General features: G+C 44.9%; 2 protein-coding genes across 2 annotated transcripts in view; one reads left to right on the forward strand and one right to left on the reverse strand.

Annotated features, from left to right (window-relative positions):
- The window catches only part of LOC135085736 (lysosome membrane protein 2-like), a 58,114-nt gene extending 42,114 nt beyond the window's left edge, over nucleotides 1-16,000 (forward strand). The window contains exons 6-12 of the mRNA XM_063980534.1: nucleotides 396-495; nucleotides 1,414-1,541; nucleotides 4,806-4,926; nucleotides 11,977-12,124; nucleotides 13,087-13,234; nucleotides 14,430-14,526; nucleotides 15,428-16,000. Of these exons, the coding sequence (XP_063836604.1) occupies nucleotides 396-495; nucleotides 1,414-1,541; nucleotides 4,806-4,926; nucleotides 11,977-12,124; nucleotides 13,087-13,234; nucleotides 14,430-14,526; nucleotides 15,428-15,634 (949 nt within the window). The 3' untranslated portion in view covers nucleotides 15,635-16,000. The remainder of the gene's footprint in view (nucleotides 1-395; nucleotides 496-1,413; nucleotides 1,542-4,805; nucleotides 4,927-11,976; nucleotides 12,125-13,086; nucleotides 13,235-14,429; nucleotides 14,527-15,427) is intronic.
- Nucleotides 1-22,037, reverse strand: part of LOC135085585 (THAP domain-containing protein 5-like) — a 308,949-nt gene that overhangs the window by 108,539 nt on the left and 178,373 nt on the right. The window lies entirely within an intron of this gene.

A 22,037-nucleotide genomic window follows, 5' to 3' on the forward strand; every position in this document is an offset into this window, starting at 1 on the left:
AGTAGTAAGTAGCCTATTTCCTATATCTGATCTTACATCAATATATTATAGCTTATAATATTGTGTTATCATCGTCAGGTCAATAAGACTCTACTGCAGGAGCACAACCCTCTAATTTACCAGAGGCAAATGGAGGATTTGATCTGCACTCCCCACGCAGGCCGGACGGGTTGAGGAGGCCTGACGTTCATATATTTTGTCCCAGTCACCTTTTACCGATGACAACTTTTGGCCTTCCCATGATATCCAGATTGGCCGGTTGCCTTTCTGATACCTTTACGAGATCGTCTGTCCGCCTTTTGGGTGGTCTATCCTACGCTGCGCTTGCCGGTAACTTTTTATGGACCTTTATTTGCCAGTACCTATTTTATTTAATTTTATGCCATTGTCTTCAGATTCCTCTGGGGCTACGAAGACTCCATCTTCAACGCTGCCAAACCACTGCTCAGCATTCGTGGAGAATTGAAATTCAACCAGTTCGGACTGTTGGCTGCTGTGAGTTTATATTTATCTTTAAAAATAAAACACGCCCCATCTAGATATCTATCTGTTCGCGATAAACTCAAATCTGATTTTAAGGTTTTCATGAACAGATTATTCGTTACACTGGAAAATAACAAGAAGCTACAAGATCAATTTGATAAGGTTTTGCGTTTATTATCGTTTATTACAAAAACTAAGACATACCTACACTAAAGTAAACATATTCGACCTCCTTTTTGCTCCTCCTTCTGTAAGATTGTAACAACTGTATACAGCTGTATACACAACACTAAGGTCAGGCTTAGAGCCGTCTACATTACTATTGGATGGCTTTAAATAGTGCCCTCCAAAGCGCAAAATCACAGTTTATTTTATTTAGTTGATCACCAACGTTACATTGTAACATTCAAAAGAAAAACGACACTTGTTAAATAAAGGTTATTTTCTTTTTCTCCACTGCAGGAGTACGACCCCTACAACTCGATCGAGCTAACTGCGCACCTCGCTAGAATGCGACTCTCCCTCCCATTAACTCGAACACCTCCCCTCATTCGCCCCGTACATGAGCGTCGATGTGACGTCACGGCTGCTAGGTACGCAGTTAACTCGACCAGGTTGTAACTTACTATAGTCTGGTCCGGGAGCACGTAGAATTTAGTCCAATGACCCCAAGCTACCCATCCTTATCGCTCGCGCGTAATTATGTTGCTGTCACGCTCGCACTCTCACTGCGGGCGCCCGTCCCACAGTCGCGACAGCAATATAATTACGCGCGAGCAATAAGGATGGGTAGCTTGGGGTCATTGGACAAAATTCTACGTGCTCCCGGACCAGACTATAACAAGATGCAAATGGAAGATTAGGGTAACAGTCCCCAGGCGGGCTGGGACCATTTTACTTTGATCTAAAACTGTTTTCATATTCTTGCAGAAAAACCAGACCTTATCTGAGAAGCTGACCATAAACACAGGAGTGGAGGACATGGATAAAATGAACATGATCGAAGAAGTGGACGGGCAGAGCCAGCTGGATATGTGGACTGGACCTGACTGCAATAGGTAAGAGACCTACGTTTGTTCCGGCCAAATGGCAACCGGGACCCTATAAGTGCAGAAACTTCAAGTTGCAAAATGTCCAGGTTGCAAAATTTCAGGTCTATTTCAGATCATAGAAGGCCTAATTCACTTATTTTGACAATCAAGATCTCGCTGACGATCAGAAGTCGTCCCACTGACTTCTAAATCCGTATTCACAAGGGTCTTAATGATAGAACGATTACTCGATAGGATCGCAACTTAACGATTTGTTGTCATTAAAGTTTTGTTGTGTCGTCCCATTGAAAAACAGTTCTAAATCCGATCCGATTCCTATTGAGTAATCGTTCTATCGAAATGACCCTTGTAAATACGGATTTAGAACTGAGGTGGAATTGTGTAAAGCAATCGAAATCATTTGACAGTTCATAACGTATGACAAAGTCAGTTGAACAAAGCGTTTGACAGAATAATCGTACGTTATGGGCATAAGTGGCTTAAAATCTCACTTATATCATGCCAAATTAGTTGTACAAGTACATTATCAAATCACGTTCCTCTGCTAAACAACTGTACGCTCATTTCACGAGCTCTTATCAACATAACGTTCTGAATGAGAATTGGCTCCATCGTTATCACTAGTACACAGTATAGATTGGCTCAGAAGAGTCAGAAGCTTTTCTGGGATTCTGGGACTAAACCCGGTTGAGTTAACTGCGCACCTGGCGGCCGTGACGTCATGTCGACACTCTGGTACGGACAGGGCAAATGCAAGAGGTGTGCGTGTGAGTACGAGGGATAGTCGTATTGATGCGCAGTTAAGTGGCGGTATATCCAGCAGGCTGATGCCAGTTTTCATCATCAAACCCCATTTTTTTAAGTGACCCCTTTGAAAACAAAATTCCTGTTAAGTGTTACCACAGGAGTCACTTAAAAATTAGGGATTGATGGTTAAAACGGGCATAAGTAGGCTAAAACTTAGGGCGGCAAATTTTATGGAGCGGCATATTTAGTTAAAATCAGATAAAGTCGCATACCAACGTTCGCGATCGGTCCGTATCGAGCGCATAAGGCGCCCGATCAGTGGCGAACCCAACTAGAGGGTTGCCCACCGCGGTGTTGGACCAAAGTCCAGCCTACGGCGGGCTCACTCTAGTGGGCCCGATCGAGGGGACTACGGACGCGGCCTGAGGGCGCCACGGTAGGCCCGGACCTCGGCTCAGGCCGTGTCCGGGAGACGGGATTGGGTCCAGTTGTTACCATCTCAATTTTTCTATTTATACTAAGCGGGGTGTAAAACTCCAATACCGCGATGCAGGATTGTAGGTGCGGTGGAGTATGCCATAGTAGCCCTTGTGTCAGCGCCATCTGTTGGGTTATGACTGCCACTAATCTAGTGGCGCGTCGTAGACGTCGACACATATCTATGGTCGAACCTACTACCCTTCAGTAGCTTGTCGAGAACTGATAACCCACCAGCCTACTGTATCCACTTCCTTTGTAATGAGCGGGCAGAGGTTATCACCCCCTGATAAGAAAACACCATTTCTGAACGATTTAAAAACACAATTTGTCTTCTAAGTTACAGTATTTATCGTTTGTTATTATAAAGAGTCAAGGGAATAGGTAAATATTGAGGAAATGAAACGTTATTAGATAATTAGTTGATGGTTTAGTTTTATTATTGTTTAGACACCAGATATTCCGGATTCGATCCTCGCTAGAAATGCTAGAACCCACAAAAATTCATATGAATGAATGAAGTAAATGAGTAAATCTATTTTATACTGTCTGGTGATTCCAGCAGAGTAGAATAGGTGACGGCAGAGTAGAATACATTTGTCACCAACCCCTACTCTTCCCACGGGTGTGTCGTAAGAGGCGACTTAGGGACTACACATCAAACAGAGAACGGGCAGCAGCGCTCTCTGAAAAACATAAATCTTTTAAACTGCGATCTCCAACCCGCCTGCCAAGCGTGGAGATTAGATATGGCAAAACCGTCCACTATAAGTGGAGGAGGCTCATAGTCCAGCAGTGGACTGTAAAGGGCTGTTGATGATGATGATGAGAATAGAATGATCCCTATGGATGTCTACGGACATCAGGCCTCTCAAACCCGTCTGGCCAGCGTGGGGAGTATAGGCCAAATCCATTTGCCTTTGATAAACTAGAGGGTCGTGCTCCTGCAGTGGAGACTAAAATATGACCTGACGATGGCTAAATGAATTCTTCTTTTCTTGCAATATAGACGCGACTGAAGACCCCAACTCTGGCCAGTGTGGAGAGGACACGTCTCTTCCACTTGCCTTAAATTAGAGAGAATCGTGCCCCTGCAGTGGACTAAATGACCTGATGATTGCTAAACGAGTTCTTAGATTCTTTCCTTCCAGCTTATGCCAAATCCATTTGCCTCTAGTAAACTAGAGGGCCGCTACTAACCATTCAACATGGAAATCATTAGGGGAGGCCTATGTTCAGCAGTGGACGTCCTATGGCTGAAACTAGAGGGTCGTGCTCCTGCAGTGGAGACTAAATGACCTGATGATGACTAAAAAGCAAACATCAGGCCTTCGAAACCCCTCTATAGCCAGCTTGGGGAGTTTAGGTCATATCCATTTGCCTCTGGTGTACTAAATGCCCTGATAATTGCTAAACGAATTCTTCTTTCCTTGCAATATAGACGCGACTGAAGACCCCACTCCGTCTGGCCAGTGTGGAGAGGACACGTCTCTTCCACTTGCCTTAAATTAGAGAGAATCGTGCCCCTGCAGTGGACTAAATGACCTGATGATTGCTAAACGAGTTCTTAGATTCTTTCCTTCCAGCTTAGGCCAAATCCATTTGCCTCTGGTAAACTAGAGGGCCGCTACTAACCATTCAACATGGAAATCATTAGGGGAGGCCTATGTTCAGCAGTGGACGTCCTATGGCTGAAACTAGAGGGTCGTGCTCCTGCAGTGGAGACTAAATGACCTGATAATGACTAAAATGCAAACATCAGGCCTTCGAAACACTTCTATAGCCAGTTTGGGGAGAGTATACGCCTCTTCCTTGCATTTAGTAAACTGGAGGCTCGTGCTAGGGAAACTTGCGCGGGGAGTGTAGGCCAATCCATTCCCCTTTGGTAATAGAGGGCCGCTACTAACTCCAACATGCGAATCATTGGGGGAGGCCTATGTTCAGCAGTGGACGTCCTATAGCTGAAACTAGAGGGTCGTTCTCCTGCAGAAGAGGGGACTAAAATATGACCTGATGATGGCTAAACGAATTCTTCTTTCCTTGCAGTATAGACGCAACTGATGGCTCCATCTTCCCGCCTTCCCAGCTGGACAGGAAGCAAGTGCTGCATGTGTTCTACCCCAACTTGTGCAGAAGACTACCCTTTCATTACGAGAAGGATGTTGAGGTGAATTCGTTATAGTTAAGGTTTTAAGATAAGCCAATTCTCCAGCTATGTAGAATAGTCACCGGTAGAAGGAAGAAGAATCAGGGAAATGCGATTAAACAGAAGAGCTTTATCTTATCTTATCTTATTTTAGGGCCGCGCATGGGCGCAGTGCACGTCGACCCATTGGGATCTTTTGTGCTTCCCTATACCTTTATCCCCCCTCATCCACAAAGATTCTATCCATATAGTGGATCAAGTGCTTGGGTGAGAAGGACCTATATTCTTCTGGTGTCGGATAAGCCGACCCCAGGAGACCCATTCTAGTTCTGGCTAGCGCGTCACATTCGCAGAGTAGGTGTTTCATGGACTCCGCATGTTCTCCACATGCTCGACAGCTGTCATCCGTAGTTAGGCCCATTTTGTGGAGCATGTGGTTTGTAGTGTAGTGTCCTGTTAGCGCACCCGTGATCACTCGGGCTTGCCTTCTGTTTCCATTGAGTATGAGCTTTTCCCATGATCTTGTGTTTCCAACTAGGAATAGTTTGAAGTGGCTCATGCCGTTGGAGCTTTCCCATTCAGCTCTGTGCTTCCTGGATGTATATTGCCTCATGGCCATGTGTACAGTGCTTATAGATAAGGGCACTATCGGCTCTGGCCCAATAGGTGCCGCCTCTGACCCTTGTCTCGCTAGACTGTCGGCTCTCTCATTGCCTTCGATTCCAGTATGTCCAGGTACCCACATGAGGGTCACCCTGTTGTGCCTTCCAAGTTTATTCAGTGCCAAGATTGCCTCCAAAACGAGTCTGGATCCAACCCTCACTGAGGCAATGGCTTTGAGTGCTGCCTGACTGTCACTTAATATGTAAATGTCACGCTTTTTATGCGCCTGTTCTATATTCCTTACTGCGCACATGATTATAGCATAGGTTTCAGCTTGAAACACTGTTGCAAACCTCCCTAAGCTTTCACTGTGCTCAGATTGTTTGGAGTAGACGCCCGCTCCTGTTCCTGAGTTCATCTTGGAGCCATCAGTATACCAGATCAGGCTGTCTTGTTGACGTTTTGGTCCTCTTTTCCAGTCTTCCCTTGTTGGTATAGACACTTTAAAATCCTTGCTAAACATGTACCTAGGCTGCATTATATCACAACCCATGTCCATTATTGCATCTAATTGAGGATCGCTCCCCATCCTTGTGTGCTTGGTGCAAGGTTTGGATGTACTCCAAAGTCCCGCCCCCTTCAGTCTGTGCAGCGCCTTCCTTGCATCTACTTCTAGCGCCAAGTGCAGTGGGGGCAATCCCAGAATAATTTCCAATGCTGCAGTTGGCGTAGTTCTAAACGCACTCGTTATTGCTAGGCATGCAGTTCTTTGCAATTTGCCCAGTGCCGTTCTGCACGTCTGTAACCTAATTCTAGGCCACCAGACAATGCTGCCATAAAGTATTATTGGTCTCACCATAGTTATATAGATCCACCTCATCACTCTGGGACTAAGTCCCCATGCCTTCCCGTATGCACCACGACACATTCCCAGCACTCTCATAGCCTTAGCTATGACCGTATCTTGGTGTTTACGCCATGTAAGTTCCTTATCTAGGATTACCCCTAGATATTTCACTTCATTGGTCCAGGTTATTTGCTTACCATAAAGGTAGAGATGTCCTAGACCTGTTGTATTTCTCATTTTTGTAAATGCAATCGCATTCGTTTTTCCCGGATTCACCGAGAGGTGGTTTTTGTCACACCACTCTTCCAGTGTGTTGAGGGCTCTTTGCATGATGTCTGTCACAATAGTTGGGAACTTGCCCCTTACCATAATTACCAAATCATCTGCATATCCAACCGTGTAGAGTGGTCCTTTGTTTAGTTTCACAAGTAGTGAGTCCACGACCAGGCTCCATAGCAAGGGTGAGAGTACCCCCCCTTGCGGGCAGCCCAGCTCCTTGCAGTTCTGATTGAATAATCCTGCCTTTAAGCATACAGTCTATCCACCGGCATAGAGGTAGTGGTACCCCGTGGTCAGAAGCAGCAGCTCCTATAGAGCAGAAGGTAGTGCGGTCAAATGCCCCCTCTATGTCGACAAATGTCCCAACAGTAACCTCCCTACTCTCAAGAGCCGCCTCCGCCCTGCCGGTTACATAGTGTAGCGCAGTTTCTGTAGATTTCCCTGCCTGGTATGCACATTGAAGCTCATGTAGAGGAAATCTTTTTAGTGGTCCTTGTCTTATGTACTTATCTACAAGTTTTTCAAGCGATTTGAGAAGAAAAGATTGTAGACTTATTGGCCTATATGCCTTAGGGTCGTTGTAATCCGGTCTACCTGGTTTAGGTATAAAGATCACTTTGACTTCTCTCCATACCTTAGGTATGTATCCAAATGCTATGCAGGCCTTGTATAACCTGCATAGATGAGGAGTCAGAATGGAGATTCCTTGCTGCAAGAGAATTGGGTAGATCGAATCTGGGCCTGGTGCCTTGTATGGTTCAAAGCTCCCGATTGCCCATCTCACCTTAGTCTCATCCACTACTCTCTTAGCCGTAACCCAGTCGAGCTTGTTTGTTGTTCTATTTTGTTCCTCCACGCTGATTGGATCTTGATCATCGTTTAGGACCTGTGATTCAGGAAAGTGCGTTGCTATCATTGTTTTCAACGTATCTTTGCCTGCTTCCGTATATCCCCCCCTCTCACTCCATACTGTAGTGAGTGGGTTCGCTTTGGTTGTTGACATGGCCTTTGTTAGTCTCATGCCCTCGGGAACTGAGTTGATCATCTCACAATGATCCCTCCATGCCTTCCTCTTTGCCTTTCGCACCGCTTTGCTATACTCCGTCAGTGCTCTTCTATACTCTGTAAAGTCATTCCTAGCTCTTGCTATATTGAACGCCTTTCTTGTCTCCCTTCGTAAGAGGGCTATTTCCTTGGTCCACCATGGAAGTTTCTTCGATCCCGCCTCGCGTTCCGGGCAGTTATCCCTCCAGGCAGTCTTCAAGGCATTGGTAATTCGATCAGCGTCAAACTCTATTTCAAGCACAGAGTTGAGTTTGCATTTTGGTTCACTAAGTTCCGTCCTTAGGTCCCGTTTGAAGTCTTCCCAATCAGTGTTCCTGGGATTCCTTCTTTTAATTGCGTCCTTTCTTATAGGAGCATTATACTTAAAGCATATATAGTTATGGTCAGACAATGATATCTCGTCCGAAACATACCAGTTAGTGATTTTCCGGACTGCCTTCTTACATGCAAGCGTCAGGTCAATCACCTCTGCCCTCCGGGCATTGAAGAATGTAGGTTTGTTACCCTTGTTAATAATATGTGTTTCAGAACTCACCAGAAAATCCAGTAACCTCTCTCCTCTGGCGTTGTTGTTTGAGCTGCCCCACACAACATGATGAGCATTCGCATCGCAGCCAATGATGGTTTCCAGATCTTCTTGGTTGCCGTGTTGTATCAGATCCTGCATTTGCCTTGACACAGGATCTGCCTTTTCATATGGGAGATATGCCGATGCCACTATCACTCCTCGCAAATCCCCCTCCCTTTGGATCTTCACTGCTGTGAGATCCCTGTAAGAAAACCTGGATAGAGGAATCGCACTTATCCCATTTCTGACATAAATGTAAGTCCTCGTATCATTAGTAGAACAATTATATATTAATATTCCACCTGTGCCGCCGAGTCCTTTCACCTCACCTTTGTACAGGTAGGGCTCTTGGATTAAGGCGATATCATATCTTTTGACCTTGAGCTCTCGTGCCATGATGGCAGTCGCCGCTTTGCAGTGATGCAGATTAATTTGAACGCACCTTAAACCCCCGAAGAGAGCTGCAGACGTCAAATTCTGTCCCCGAGCTCGGTCTCCTCATCCGCGGAGATATCATACTCCAGCGGCGAGGACCGTCCCAGGTCCAGGTCAGCTATGGCCTCCAGCGAGCCTATGGATGCGGGAGACAGAGCGGCAGCAGGTTCATCTACCACCAGCTTCTCCCCCGCACCCCCAGTCCCTCCGGATAGCCCTTCACTCGCACTAGGTCCCGCTATTGGTTCCAAGGCCTGCTCCTCTGTCCGCGGGCAGTCTTCCGGGACCGCCACCGCATCCCCACGCTGTTCAGCCGTCACACTGGCACTGACCGGTTCATCCCCACGCTTTACATCGTACTCGAGAAGCTTGAAGATGCTCCGGTCAATCCCAGTGTTCAGGATGTACTGGCGGTCTCTGATGTACGCCGCAGAGGCCTCGTCCATCAGGACGATTCTCCTGACCGTCATCCCCTCTACAGTGGAGCCAACAATGCTCCAGTTCGAGGTCTTCAGGCTCGGATGCAACCTCTGCAGCAACCTCATGACCCGCCCTGTGTCCTGCCTCGTGACGTTCCTGGATTTCCAGGCCATCTTCACCGGCTTTGGGAGGTTCTTAGCATCTACCACCCTAAGCTCCACACCATTGACGGCAGTGCCATCAAGTGTGCGAAGCCACTTCATTGAGCTCTCCCCCTCACACCTGAAGAGAATCGCTCCTGACTTCAGGTTTCCCATGCTGACGACGGGGATGGGATCCGGCGTGATCTCCAGTTTATCAAAAATGATACCCTGAAGCGCCAGATACTCCTCCTCGCCTAGCCAGGTCCCTGGAAAGTCCTTAGCGGTGATCGCCATCTTATAGATGTTCAGAGCCGCGGCGTAGGACTGAGTTTCCTCAGTCTTAGCACGCTTGGCGCTGACCAACACTTGGCTCTCTCCGCTGATCTCCCTCGCCCTTTTAATCCGGTCTGCCGTTGAGGTGGCGTCCTCAGCCTGTTGCCTCCGCAACTCAGCCTTCACCCTCCTCTGGCATCCCGACCGCTTTTTGCGCCTCCTTCTCCCCTGCAGATCGCCGCCCTCCGCTGCATTAAGCGCAGTGCCACTGGTGTTACCCTGCGGCCCTAGCGCCTCACGCACATCAGGCAGTCGCTGCTCGGGTGGTGCACTGTGTGGAGCCACACTGCCAGAGCCGCCCCCCTGGTTCAGGCCGCCCTCGCTTCGCACAACGAGACCCCGTGGGTTCTCAGCGCTCCGCTTAGGTGCCCGCCCCATGTGGGGAGCATTCCCCGACGGTGCCACCCCACTCCCTGCACCTGGTGCGCCCTCCACTTCACCTTTCGGTGCCTTTATCCCTTTCGGGACCTTTGGCCCTCCCAATTTGGTCTGGCCCCTGCTGCCTCCTGCAGCTCCTCCAACACGCAATTGCTTGCCCCCCCCAGAATACGTAGGGCAGCCTGAGCGATGCTCAGGGAGGGATTCTCCAGCCTTGCTGGTACCCTCCTGGGGTAAATCAATTTTTGCCTTTGCGCTCATGTTGGTTATTGGGGATATTTTTGAAACCCGTGATGCCTCCCCTAGCACCACTGCCACACTTTTTGCTCAGATTTTCCATCGCATGGCTTGTGGTAGCCGGTTGTGGTTATACCGCCACTGTTCGGTTGGGTCCTTTCTGTGTCCATCCAAGGCCGCCCGCGCCTCCTCAACCTCTGGTTGGTTAATGGTTATACCGCCATTGATTCGGTAGCTTAGGACTTTTGTTTCAGCAGCGGTCCCTATAAAAGTTCGCTGCTATGACTCATCTATCATCAGGTTACAGCGCTTTTTCTTGGGGGTATACCACGCTATTGGCTCCCCAGCACCCTTCAAGATGAGCTGCCCGATTTCTGCATCCCGGTGGCATCAGGCCTGCCCCCTGAGAATGGACCCTCAGGGTGTGACCTAGGTGCAGGAGGTCATTCTACCATCTACCATCATCTTTTTGATGATAGACACGCAAGGACATGACCTCGACATCCCGGCGGTACTCCGACAGAAGGTTTCCGTTACGTCTATTTCATAAGGAATTAGACCAATAGCAGGGCGGCAACCACGTGCAGGACAATCCTTCAGTCTTGCCTTGAGGATCTTCACGACCGTTGCGCTCTCCCTCAAGACCATTCACCTCCTCACCCGCAGTGATGCGGATAAGGAAGGCCAGCATCTATACTAGACAAGCAGCATAGCAGAAGCAAAGTGCAAGTTAGGCAACGCAACTATTAAAGCATAGACAGTGACCCGCCCCAAAAAGAGAAGAGCTTTAAAACCCGCATATTGGGGAGGCCTATGCATAGATATCTGGTGGACCGACGATCTGGTGAGGGTCGCGGGAGGTGCCTAGATGCGAGCGGCGCAGGACCGGTCTTTGTGGAAATCCTTGGGGGAGGCCTTTGTTCAGCAGTGGAAGTCTTTCGGCTGAAACGAGCGAACGAACGAACGATGCACAGTACGGCTAGCACGAAAAACTTTCGAGTTCAAATCGTTTGCGTACTCGAATCGCCATCAAAAGATTTAGTAAGAAAACTACAACAGCGCCCTTGTGAACGTGTCGTAAAGTGAACTTAATATGAGATGTGGTTGCACGAAACTTATTTTGAGAATCAAAATTGTCACGTTATTGTTTAATTCGAAGACTGAGTATCGAATTTTATCGAGTACGCAAACGATTCGAAGACGAAAGCTGTTCATGCTAGAGGTACAGATATGGACTGCCATTGACTAATTAAGATGATGATGATGAATTTTTATTCACCAAGTAGTTTTTTTCATTCATAATGAATTGAACCTAAGAACCACAGATCCCAAAAAAGAACCAAAGTATTCTCATTCTCAAACATAAAACCTCCCCAATCCACCTAGCTAGGGTGGGACTGTAGGCCAAACCCTCCATTGTCTCTTGTAGGTAAATTAGAGGGCCGTCCTCCTTCAGTGAAAACAAAATGACCTGATGACCTGAATGAAGGGATCTAAGACCATGGACCTATTCTAAGACCTATCTATCTAAGAAGACGTAGTGGTGTCCCTTGCGACACTTCAACATAATGTAGAGTGGATGACCATTTGTCACCAAACCGACACGTCATTTTAGATTCATTATTTATTGATTTTGTTATTTTATTTTTTTCATGTCACTAAACAAAATGATGCAATTTTTTATGTTATGACTTTGTCTTTGACTAATAAAACATGTTTTCATTGCTATTTTCATGATGATGATGACCCTCCTTCTCTTACAGCTAGACGGCATCCCTCTCCTCCGGTATCGTCTGCCCCACAATGTGTTCGACGACCCCATAAACAACTCAGACAACCAGTGCTACTGCGAGGTGGACTCTGCCACTTGCCCCCCTAAAGGGGTGATTAACATCACTGCTTGCGCTATGGGTGAGTGGAAATTGTGGATTTTTTTATGCATGACAACGCAGGTATTTGACCGCAATCGCACCTGGTGTTAAGTGGGATGCAGTCTAGGATGGTACATATCTGCCCTGTAAGTGCCTATTCACTTTCGCCTTGAAAAGGCCCGGATTATAGTGTTCAGGAAAGACAGCAGCAGACAGCGAATTCCAGTCCCTAGCTGTTCGCATTATAAAAGAGTAATTGCCAACGCCAATGGGTATATGCATATTGCATAGCGTCTGAAATATTTAATCTATTCTAATATTTTTAAGCTGAAAGTTTGTTTGTTTGAACGCGCTAATCTCAGGAACTACTGGTCGTATTTGAAAAATTCCTTTTGTGTTGGATAGCCCATTTATCGAGGAAGGCTTTAGGCTATATAACATCACCTTACAGCCAATAGGGGTGGAGCAGTAAAGAAAAATATTGCAAGAACGGGAAATACTATTGAAACTATTTTCAATCGTACGAATTCGCGGGCACAGCTAGTAACATTTTATATACCCTATGTATAATCTAATAACATTTTAAGACTTAACTATTCGATCTTTAAAAGAACTCAGTAAGTGGACTCAGTTCTTCTGTGGTTGAGGATTCCGGGTGAAGCTCGCTTCCATCTTCAGCCTAATCATCTCTTACCATCAAGTGAGATGCAGGCCAAGATCTTCCTCGTTGTGGATAAAAAAATCTCGTCCCGTGTCCCGTAATATCCCTTTAAGGCAGGTTTTAGAATCGCGCTGACCGCTCGCTGATCGTCGGCGCTGACAGATCAATATGTTAATTGAAGGAAACGTTCCTGAGTGACGCTGATCGCTTGGCGCCGACGCTACATTTCGGCTGTCAGCGCTGACGGTCAGCGTGCGTCAGCGTGACTAAAACCAACCTAAAACCGTGACAAAGTTTGACCGTACGGACAAAAGTATGAAAGATATTTTATCATTTTCCAGGTGCTCCAGCCCTAGCGTCCTTCCCTCACTTCAGCCACGGAGACCCTCGGCTCCAAGTTATGTTCTCTGGCTTGCACCCTGAGCGGGTGTATGACAACTACCTGGACATACATCCCACGCTCGGCATCGCTCTTAGAGGGAAGTCCAGGTAAATGATTTAATTATAGGTAAATAAGGTTCTATTTAGCAAAAACAATGACAACAGCAGGTAATGCAGAAAGCTGTATCTACCTCTACAACCGGCGTGAACGCCTCAACGTGACCACGACCGCTCTGTCAGAGCGAAATGACTAAGGCCCGCCATACACTGACAGCTCGAGCAGTTAGTCAGTGATCAACATACACGGACCACTCTTGCAGTCAAGAGTCAACAGCTTGAAGCTGCCAGTGATAACTGCTCGAGCAGTTTATATTAACTGCTCAACAAATGACAAGCGCGCGCGCCGTGGAATGAAGAAAGTGGGCGGAGGTAACTGCGCGAGAGCTGTCGACAGCTCGAGCAGTCAGTGTATGGCTGGCGACTGCTTGACCGCACGATGAAAATTCACCGTGCTGTCGACCGCCCGAATCAGTTGCAACTGCTTGAGCGGTTCGTGTATGTGCGTCCATAGAACTCTGCAGTTTACTGTACAGTCGCAGCTTGAAGCTGTCGACCCTGACTGCTTCAAGCGGTCCGTGTAAGGGTTTTCTAAAATGTACTTCTTGGTACCTATGGGAATAAGGTTATTCCGCGCGCACGATATTGCAATAGCATGTAGTTTAAACGATACTGTAAGTCCTTTACGCGGTATAACCGTAAAACCGCAAATATGCCCCTTTTGGGGAGCCCCACCACTTAAGCACAACTCCGTCGAAGTCGAAAACCTAGGATAGTCTTAATGGGCAACAAATGAAGCCATTAAAATAATAAAATCTTTTGTAGGAATTGTTTCCGATTTGATCCGAATTTTCATGTTTAATTCTACTGGCCTATTAAGCATCTCCAGTGAGTCAGACGACATGTTAGAAATTAAGCCTAATTCTCAATACAAATTGGGCCACTTACCTTTTACATCTGCTCCTCCACCATCACCAATCTGTCCTGAGACCACTCCGTTAGAGATGAGGTCTTGAGTTCTTTTCGTACGCTGCTTCTTCTCAGATCTCAGCACACAAGTGACACTGAGTTTCTTGCGCTGCTTCTTCTCAGCACTGGCCCATTTATTGTCCCGAAGCAGCCTATTTGCAAAAATAAATGAGCTTTATGAGTTTTCCAAAAAAAATTTTTTTTTTCACTCTTGGAAATCCAGAATCCTCTTAAAAGAAAAGGTAAAATAGTAACAATAACCTTTTATTCATTCCAGCTTACAAATCAACGTGCAAGTGAGGAAATCCAGTTCGTTCACGGCACTGAGTTTTCTACCTCAAGGTCTGATCTTACCAGTAGCGTGGCTTGAAATGGTAAGTTTTTTAATAGTTTATTAGAATATTTTTACACTTAACTATGTTTACACTTTCACACTTAATTTATAGAGCAACGAGTCTCAAACGCAAGCGCGACATTTAATTTTAAAGCTAGACGAAAATTGGAAAATATGTTGCTGTGTTGCTACAGCCGTGGTCACAAGCAGACTGACGGCTCGCGGCGTAGTCTGTTCGAGCGGGTTTGAAAATCTTTGGCTACCCTCAAATTATAATTATAATTTTAAAGCCAGATTTTGTATTTGATACTTGAAACAGTTATATAATCTTTCAATTCTAATCCCGTCTGGCCTGCGTGGGGAGTGTAGGCCAAATCCTCCATTTTGCCTCTAGTAAATTAGTCGTGCCCATGCAGTGGAGACTGACGCCTGTATTCACAAACGATGCTTGCTAGTGCAGAAGCAAATCGACCGCACAGCGTTGAATAGAGCTCTGTGATTGGTTCGTTGTCAAACCCTGTGCATCCACGCGCACTTTGAGACATAGTAATGTTTGTGAATACGGGCGTTATTGATCAGCATTATTTTGTCGGCCGTTTGGTGTAGTGGTTCAGAACGGACTACTATGCCGAGAGGTCCCGGGTTCGATTCCCGGCCGGGCAGAAATTGAAATGATGAATTTTAATTTCTGTGACGGGTCTGGGTGTGACTATGTATAATATTTATGTATTTAAAAAAAAAAAAGTATATAAGTAGTATATCCGTTAAGCTAGCACCCATAACACAAGCATTAAGTTGCTTACTTTGGGGCTAGCTGGCGCTGTGTGAAATTGTCCAAAGATTTATTATTTATTATTATTATTATAATCGTACGTTATGTACTGTCAAATGATAACGATTGCTTGACACAATTCCACCTCTGATGATGATGATTGTTACAGGCCGTAGAAGAACTACCAGAGAGTCTACGTACCCTGATCTACCACGGGACCTATTCCACAGCCGCTGCTCAGCTAGGCTTAGCAGTCGGCAGCATAGCATCGCTCATTGTCTCCGGCATATGCTTGTTTATGCTGTTGATCGGAAGACGACCAAAACCCTGTGCGACTGTGAAGATACCCATCGAACTGAAAAGTCCAGAACCTTGAGTGGAAGTTAGAAGTGTTGAAAGTTAGGTAGAAAATCTCTTTTTATCGTGGATCTTAATTACTCCACTTTTATGACAATTTGAATACAACCCGGTCGAGGTAACTGCGCACTTGGCAGCCGTGACGTCACATCTACATTCCAACGAGGTACGCAGTTAGCTCGATAGGGTTGTCTTAAACGGTGGACTTTAAAAAGATCTGTTTTATTTTAAAACTGTAAATATATAAAATAAATAATATAAATCATTCATTTGCTATTTTTAAGTTGGAGTAACTTAATAGGATACAGATCAAATAAGTAAAAGAATTGGAATTGGGTCAGCTCGTGCTGACAAGGACTATCTCAGTCAGTGCTGGTTTTCAGCCATTTCTCTTCAGGTCTTTACAGAAATGGTACCTGTAACTGTAACAACACTTTAATCATCAAGACTTCCCATACATTAAAGTTTAATGTATGGGAAGTCTTGCCAATATCATTTAGCTATGAAAGAACTACAAAATTAATGACAAATAGACGCTCGAAGGAGTTTGACATCATTTTAAACTTTGTGAAAACCTTGCCTTGCCAAAGTCGCAGTGGTAACTAAAATGAAGAAAAGTAGGTAGTTCCTCTTTTAAATACATAGAAGTGACAATTCTGAGCATTATTCGGGAAACACCTCTTCTTCTTTCCTCAATATGGAAAGAAATAAAGTGGGTATTCCAACATTATGCGCGCGCACGCGTGACTTTTTTGTCGCCGCGTGGCAGTACTTATTCCTTGATAGTAATTACCTACCTATATCTGTTTCTTTTACACGTTTATAAAGAGAAACAGAGAGATACTGTCACGGTCATAAAGTCACCCATGCGCGCGTGTCGTAAGTTTAAAGTAACTACATCCCGATCAAGTTTTAACCGCCTCTGTGGTCTAGTGATAAGACCATCTTCTTCAGACGCAGAGGTCCCGGGTTCGATTCCCAGTGGGGGCAGATTTTTCTGTTCGGTTTGGTTGGTGGTAGGGCTTGTTCTAAGTCCGCCTGGCTAGCTACCACCATCTTACCTAAGTCTGTCGCCATAACAACAATGTTAACAGCATTGTTGTGTTCCGGCAATTAAAGGTAAGATAGCCAGTTCCTCCATAGTGAGGATTCCGGGTGAAGCTCGCTTCCACCTTATCTGATCATCACGTACCATCAGGTGAGATACAGGCCAAGAGCTTCCTCAATGTGGATAAAAAAAAGTTAACTGCGCACCTGGCAGCCTTGACGTCACATTGACGCTCTGGTACGGACGGGACGAGCGCGGCGAGGTGTGCGGGTGAGTGCGAGGGAGAGTCGCATTCCAGCGAGGTGCGCAGTTACCTCGATCGGTTTGTAGTTAAATCTATTATCTTTATTGATCTGATCTTTTAGGACCAATTCAATCAGGCTGTGTCTTAAAGACAAAATATTTCTATAAGTCTGGTCTGCGAGCACGTAGAATTTTGTCCAATGACCCCAAGCTACCCATCCTTATCGCTCGCGCGTAATTATGTTGCTGTCGCGCTCGCACACTCACTGCGGACGCCCGTCGCACAGTCGCGACAGCAATATAATTACGCGCGAGCGATAAGGATGGGTAGCTTGTAGTCATAGGACAAAATTGCTCACAGACCAGGCTTTAGATAATTTAGATTATTTTGTATAGTCTGTAATATTTTGCAAATCACAAATAAATCGTTAAATTAAGTACTATTCACCCGTATTCACAAACGATGCTTGCAATCGAACGCACAGCGTTGAATAGAGCTCTGTTATCGGTTCGTGTGTCACCCTGTGCGTCCACGGCCCACGCGCACTGTGAGACCTCATAGTAATGTTTGTGAATACGGGTGTATGTATGACTTATGAAAGTAAATCAAGAGATAATGAATGACAAAATGTTTTTATATTGTGAAAAACAAAATGTGTAGCTATGTATGTGATTTTGCAGGTCCAAACATTCCTTTTTTTATACAATTTTTCTAGAATGTAAAGATTTTTCATGTATTGATAAGAAATCGTTAAGGAATCATCATATCATTAATTTAAGTACTTATTATTTAAGTTGCAGGATTTTTTTGAAAATATTTTTAAGTGTCGCCATCTGTCGGTGGATGTATACGATTATTTATTTAATTTTCTTTTCTTGTATTTTTGTTTGGGTGTAAGTTTTTTTTTAAACAGTCAGCGTCAAATAGTTTGTGACACCCAAAGTAGCCAAAAATTCGCAACACGTCTTTGTTACAATGAGGGCTATCGTTTTAGCGCTCACCAGTTAGCGCTAGTGTTCCCGAGGCCTATAGGCTTTTAGGCTTTTTTTTAAGGCTAGCCTATGAATTAGGGGCTACAGCGGGAAAAAGCCTAAAAAGGTCTTTTAGGCCTTTAGGCTAGGCCTTTTTCATAGCCTTTTTTTGTCTACCCGATGACTATAGGCTTTTAGCCTTTTTGTAGGCTAGGCGCATATTGCGCCTAGCCTACAAAAAGGCTAAAAGGCTAAAAACCTATAAAGATTTTTCGTCCTTTAGGCTAGGTCTATTTTATTTATTTGTAAACACCTAATGAGGATCAGTACTGTTGTAGAAAATTCAATAAAACTAGTATCTACGTTAATCTTTAAGACATAAGAAAGATATATCTTTTTGAATTATCCAAATCGGACCATTACTTACGAAGATATTAAGTAATAAACATAGGCCGTTTTTGCTGCTAAAAGTCAACGTACGCAAGGCCGCGTGACGTCACTATATCCGAATCGAGCGCAGCCGGCGTACTATTGGGATGGAAAATATTTTTTTCCGGCTAAACTATCAGTTTTAGAAAAAAACTTTTTATAACATTTATTCTTCAAAATAAATTAACCTATCGACCCGTAATTTTTAAAAATAAAAATTGTGAAAAATAAGTATTGCTATGTCCAAAAACCACATTTTCATAGGATTCGATGCAATGCGGAGACGCGGTTGGGGTGAGTGTAACTTAATGATTGTTTGTATTGAACATAATAATACATAATATGATGCTAATACCCAGTTTCAGGCTTGGGGGGGGGGGATAAGTCATACCCAGTTTATTAGCCTGGGGGGAGGGGCAAGCCTTACCCAGCTTCTGGCCTTGGTGGGAGGGGGGAGAGGCAAGTCATACCCAGTTTCTGGCCGGGGGGGGGGGGGGGGGGGGGGGGTAAGTAATACCCAGCTTCCGGCCGAGGGAGAGTCATACCTAGCTTATGCTTATGGACTGGGGGAAGGGGCTAGCCTTACCCAGCTTCTGGCTTGGGGAGGGGGGGGGGTCAAGTCATAACCCAGTTTCTATGGGCTGGGGGGGTGTCATACCCAGCTGGAGTCATATCCAGCTTATGCTTATGGCCTGGGGGTAGAGGCAAGCCTTACCTAGCTTCTGGCCTGGGGGGAGAGGGAGGGGTCAAGTCATACCCAGTTTCGGGCCGGGGGGGGGGGGGGGGGGGGGGTAAAACATACCCAACTTCTGGCCGAGGGGGAAGTCATGCCCAGCTTATGACCTGGGGAGAGGAGAGGGGCGGGGTAGTCATACCCAGCTTCTAGGCTAAGATTAAATAGATGTGACGGAGCGGCTGTCCTTTCCTGCAGCAGCTGGCCCGCCCATGGGAACGGCGAATAGATAGGTAGGTGCGTAGGTTTAACTCAGAAAAACTAAATAACAGGTAGGTATTGCGTGTACATCGAAATTATTTTCATAGCAATGTCTTGTAGCCTAGGCAGAGTGTATCTGCCTCAGCTATACCCATACCTTATTGTTAGAAGTAAATAAATTAATACTTATACATTTTTATATTTTACTTGGAAGAAGATATGGCTCTAACAACACTTATGAACACCTTTATTTGAATAAATCGCCAAATATACCACCGCGGAGACCCCATCGCGTCACTGCGTGCCATTGAATCGTATGAGCGTATGGATTTTATGCGTTATTTTTCACAATTTCTATTTTTAAAAATTACCTATCGATAGCTTACTTTATTCTGATGAATAAATGTCATTACAAGTTTTTCTCTAAAACTGATAATTTGGCTAGAAAAAAATATTTTCTATCCACGCAGTACGCCGGCAGCGTTCGGATCGGATATAATGACGTCATCGTCCCCGCGCCGGGCGGTCAGTGAAATTTTTTAGTAATTTGGCCATAACTTCGTCAATTTTTGTCGTAGAACAAAAATTTTTGCACTGTGTATTAAGGATTTCTTAGCCCTATAAATCTGCATTCACAGCTAAAAATCGAAATGATCCTCATTGTACAACAGGATGCAATAAATGAATATGTATATGAATATTTATTTTTAACCGACTTCAAAAAAGAAGGAGTTATATGTTCGACTGTATGTATTTTTTTTTCTATGTATGTTCACCGATTACTCCGTCAATTGTGGAACGATTTTCAAAATTCTTTTTTTGTTCGATAGGGTACACTTCTGAGGTGGTCCCATTGTCACCAAGTCAGGATCTGATGATGGGATCCTAGAAATATATGATAATAATAATGTATAACAATTAGGTACTTAATTATTTCCAATTTCAAATAATATTCGTTTTTATTTAATTTAAAAATAAATGCAATACAAAAATACTTGTTTAATTCATACTAAGCCATAACCTGAATAATGGCTATAGCCTTATAATAAGCCTACTACTCGAAAAAGACTTTAGTCGGAAATAAAGCCTAAAAGGCTATTTAGGCCTATAGGTTTTTTTGTAAACCTATAGGCTTTTTATAATGAGTAGCCTTTTAAAAGCCTAGTAGTCTATCATGGCCAAAAAAAGAACTAAATAGGCTTAATTTTAAGCCTAAAAGCCTATAGGCCCCGGGAACACTAGTTAGCGCCACTGTAGAGTAAGGTCCTGTCACTTGCTAGTAGCGAAGACAGTGGCACCAACTGGTGAGCGCTAAAGTGGTAGGAGGACTATCGCATTTGCACTCATCAAGATGGCGCCACTGTAGAGTAAGGTCCTGTCAATCGCCTGGGGTGCCAACTGTTAAGTATAAAAACGATAGCCCTCATTGGAATAAGGTTGTGTTGTCCACTTTTTGGCCACTTTGGGTGTCACGAACTAATTGACGCGGACTGTGCTTACCATTTTTATGTGACGATTGCCATTTTTTTCATACAACCAAAAATCGAGTGTAAAAGTCTTAAAAAGTACAAATACACCAAAGCCATTTTGTATAATGTCGAACTTTGTAAATATCCATTTTTGTTAAGGTTGATATCAACGGGGTATATTTGATTGCATAAATAAATATATTTTGTTTGTGATAAAACTTATTTTGATATTCCTTATCCTTTTCTATAGAAATAAGAGCAGTCGCCCGGCAAGCGATGAGTTGTGGGTTCGATTCCCACTTTAAGCAATCCATTTTTTTATGGTTATTAATAAATAAATACATACTTAGTATACTCTACTATGTTTCAGTCTATAGTCTGGTCCGTGAGCACGTAGAATTTTGTCCAATGACCCCAAGCTACTCATCTTATCGCTCGCGCGTAATTATGTTGCTGTCGCGCTCGCACACTCACTGCGGGCGCGCGTCGCACAGTCGCGACAGCAATATAATTACGCGCGAGCGATAAGGATGGGTAGCTTGGAGTCATTGGACTAAATTCTACGTGCTCGCAGACCGGGCCTTAACTATAAACTCAGTCAGTGTCTGAGGTATGGGAGCGGCATGGGAGGAGTGACCTAGGTCATACGCTTTGCAATGGAGGGAAAGTCGAACCTTAACTTAGAACGCCTCATAATATTATGTTCTTCTGATTAATTTCGTTGCGGGTCCCATGACAGTTTAATTCTCCCCCGGGACAAACTTGACCTTCACTGGTTGGGTCTTCTTCTTCTTTTCGACTGTTTCACTTCTTCCTGTTTCCTTCACTGGTTGGGTTATTGGCGGTCTAGCTGTAGATCCTGGCTACACAGGAGTTGCAGCGGTGGGAATAATCCCGTTCCGTGCCGCTCCCATAACTCGGGCACTGGCTGAGTTAAACGCTAGACCTTTACAAACGAAAATTAAAACCACTTTTACATTTTACATAAATAATTTTATTACAAAGTTACACACAAATCAAATCCCTGATTACTTAGCGGAGTTTTGGATCACAGAGGGCTCTCCGCTACGTTTCTTCAAGGCATCACCAGAGCACTCCCTTTTGGAAGGAGTCCAGATGTATTTGTGGAAGCAATCGATGCAGAACACGTGACCGTAGTACGTGCGCGAGTTAGTGGGAAAAGTGTGGCATACACCTGAAAAGGACGTCGCACACTTAGCAACCCGGAAAGGGATCGTACCTACCGTATCAAGTCGTTATGGAAATCCGTGGGGGAGGCCTATGTCCAGCTGTGGACGTCATTTGGCTGAAAGAAACGAATGAACGA

This window comes from Ostrinia nubilalis, chromosome 29 (assembly GCF_963855985.1).
Source record: "Ostrinia nubilalis chromosome 29, ilOstNubi1.1, whole genome shotgun sequence".
Taxonomy (NCBI): domain Eukaryota; kingdom Metazoa; phylum Arthropoda; class Insecta; order Lepidoptera; family Crambidae; genus Ostrinia; species Ostrinia nubilalis.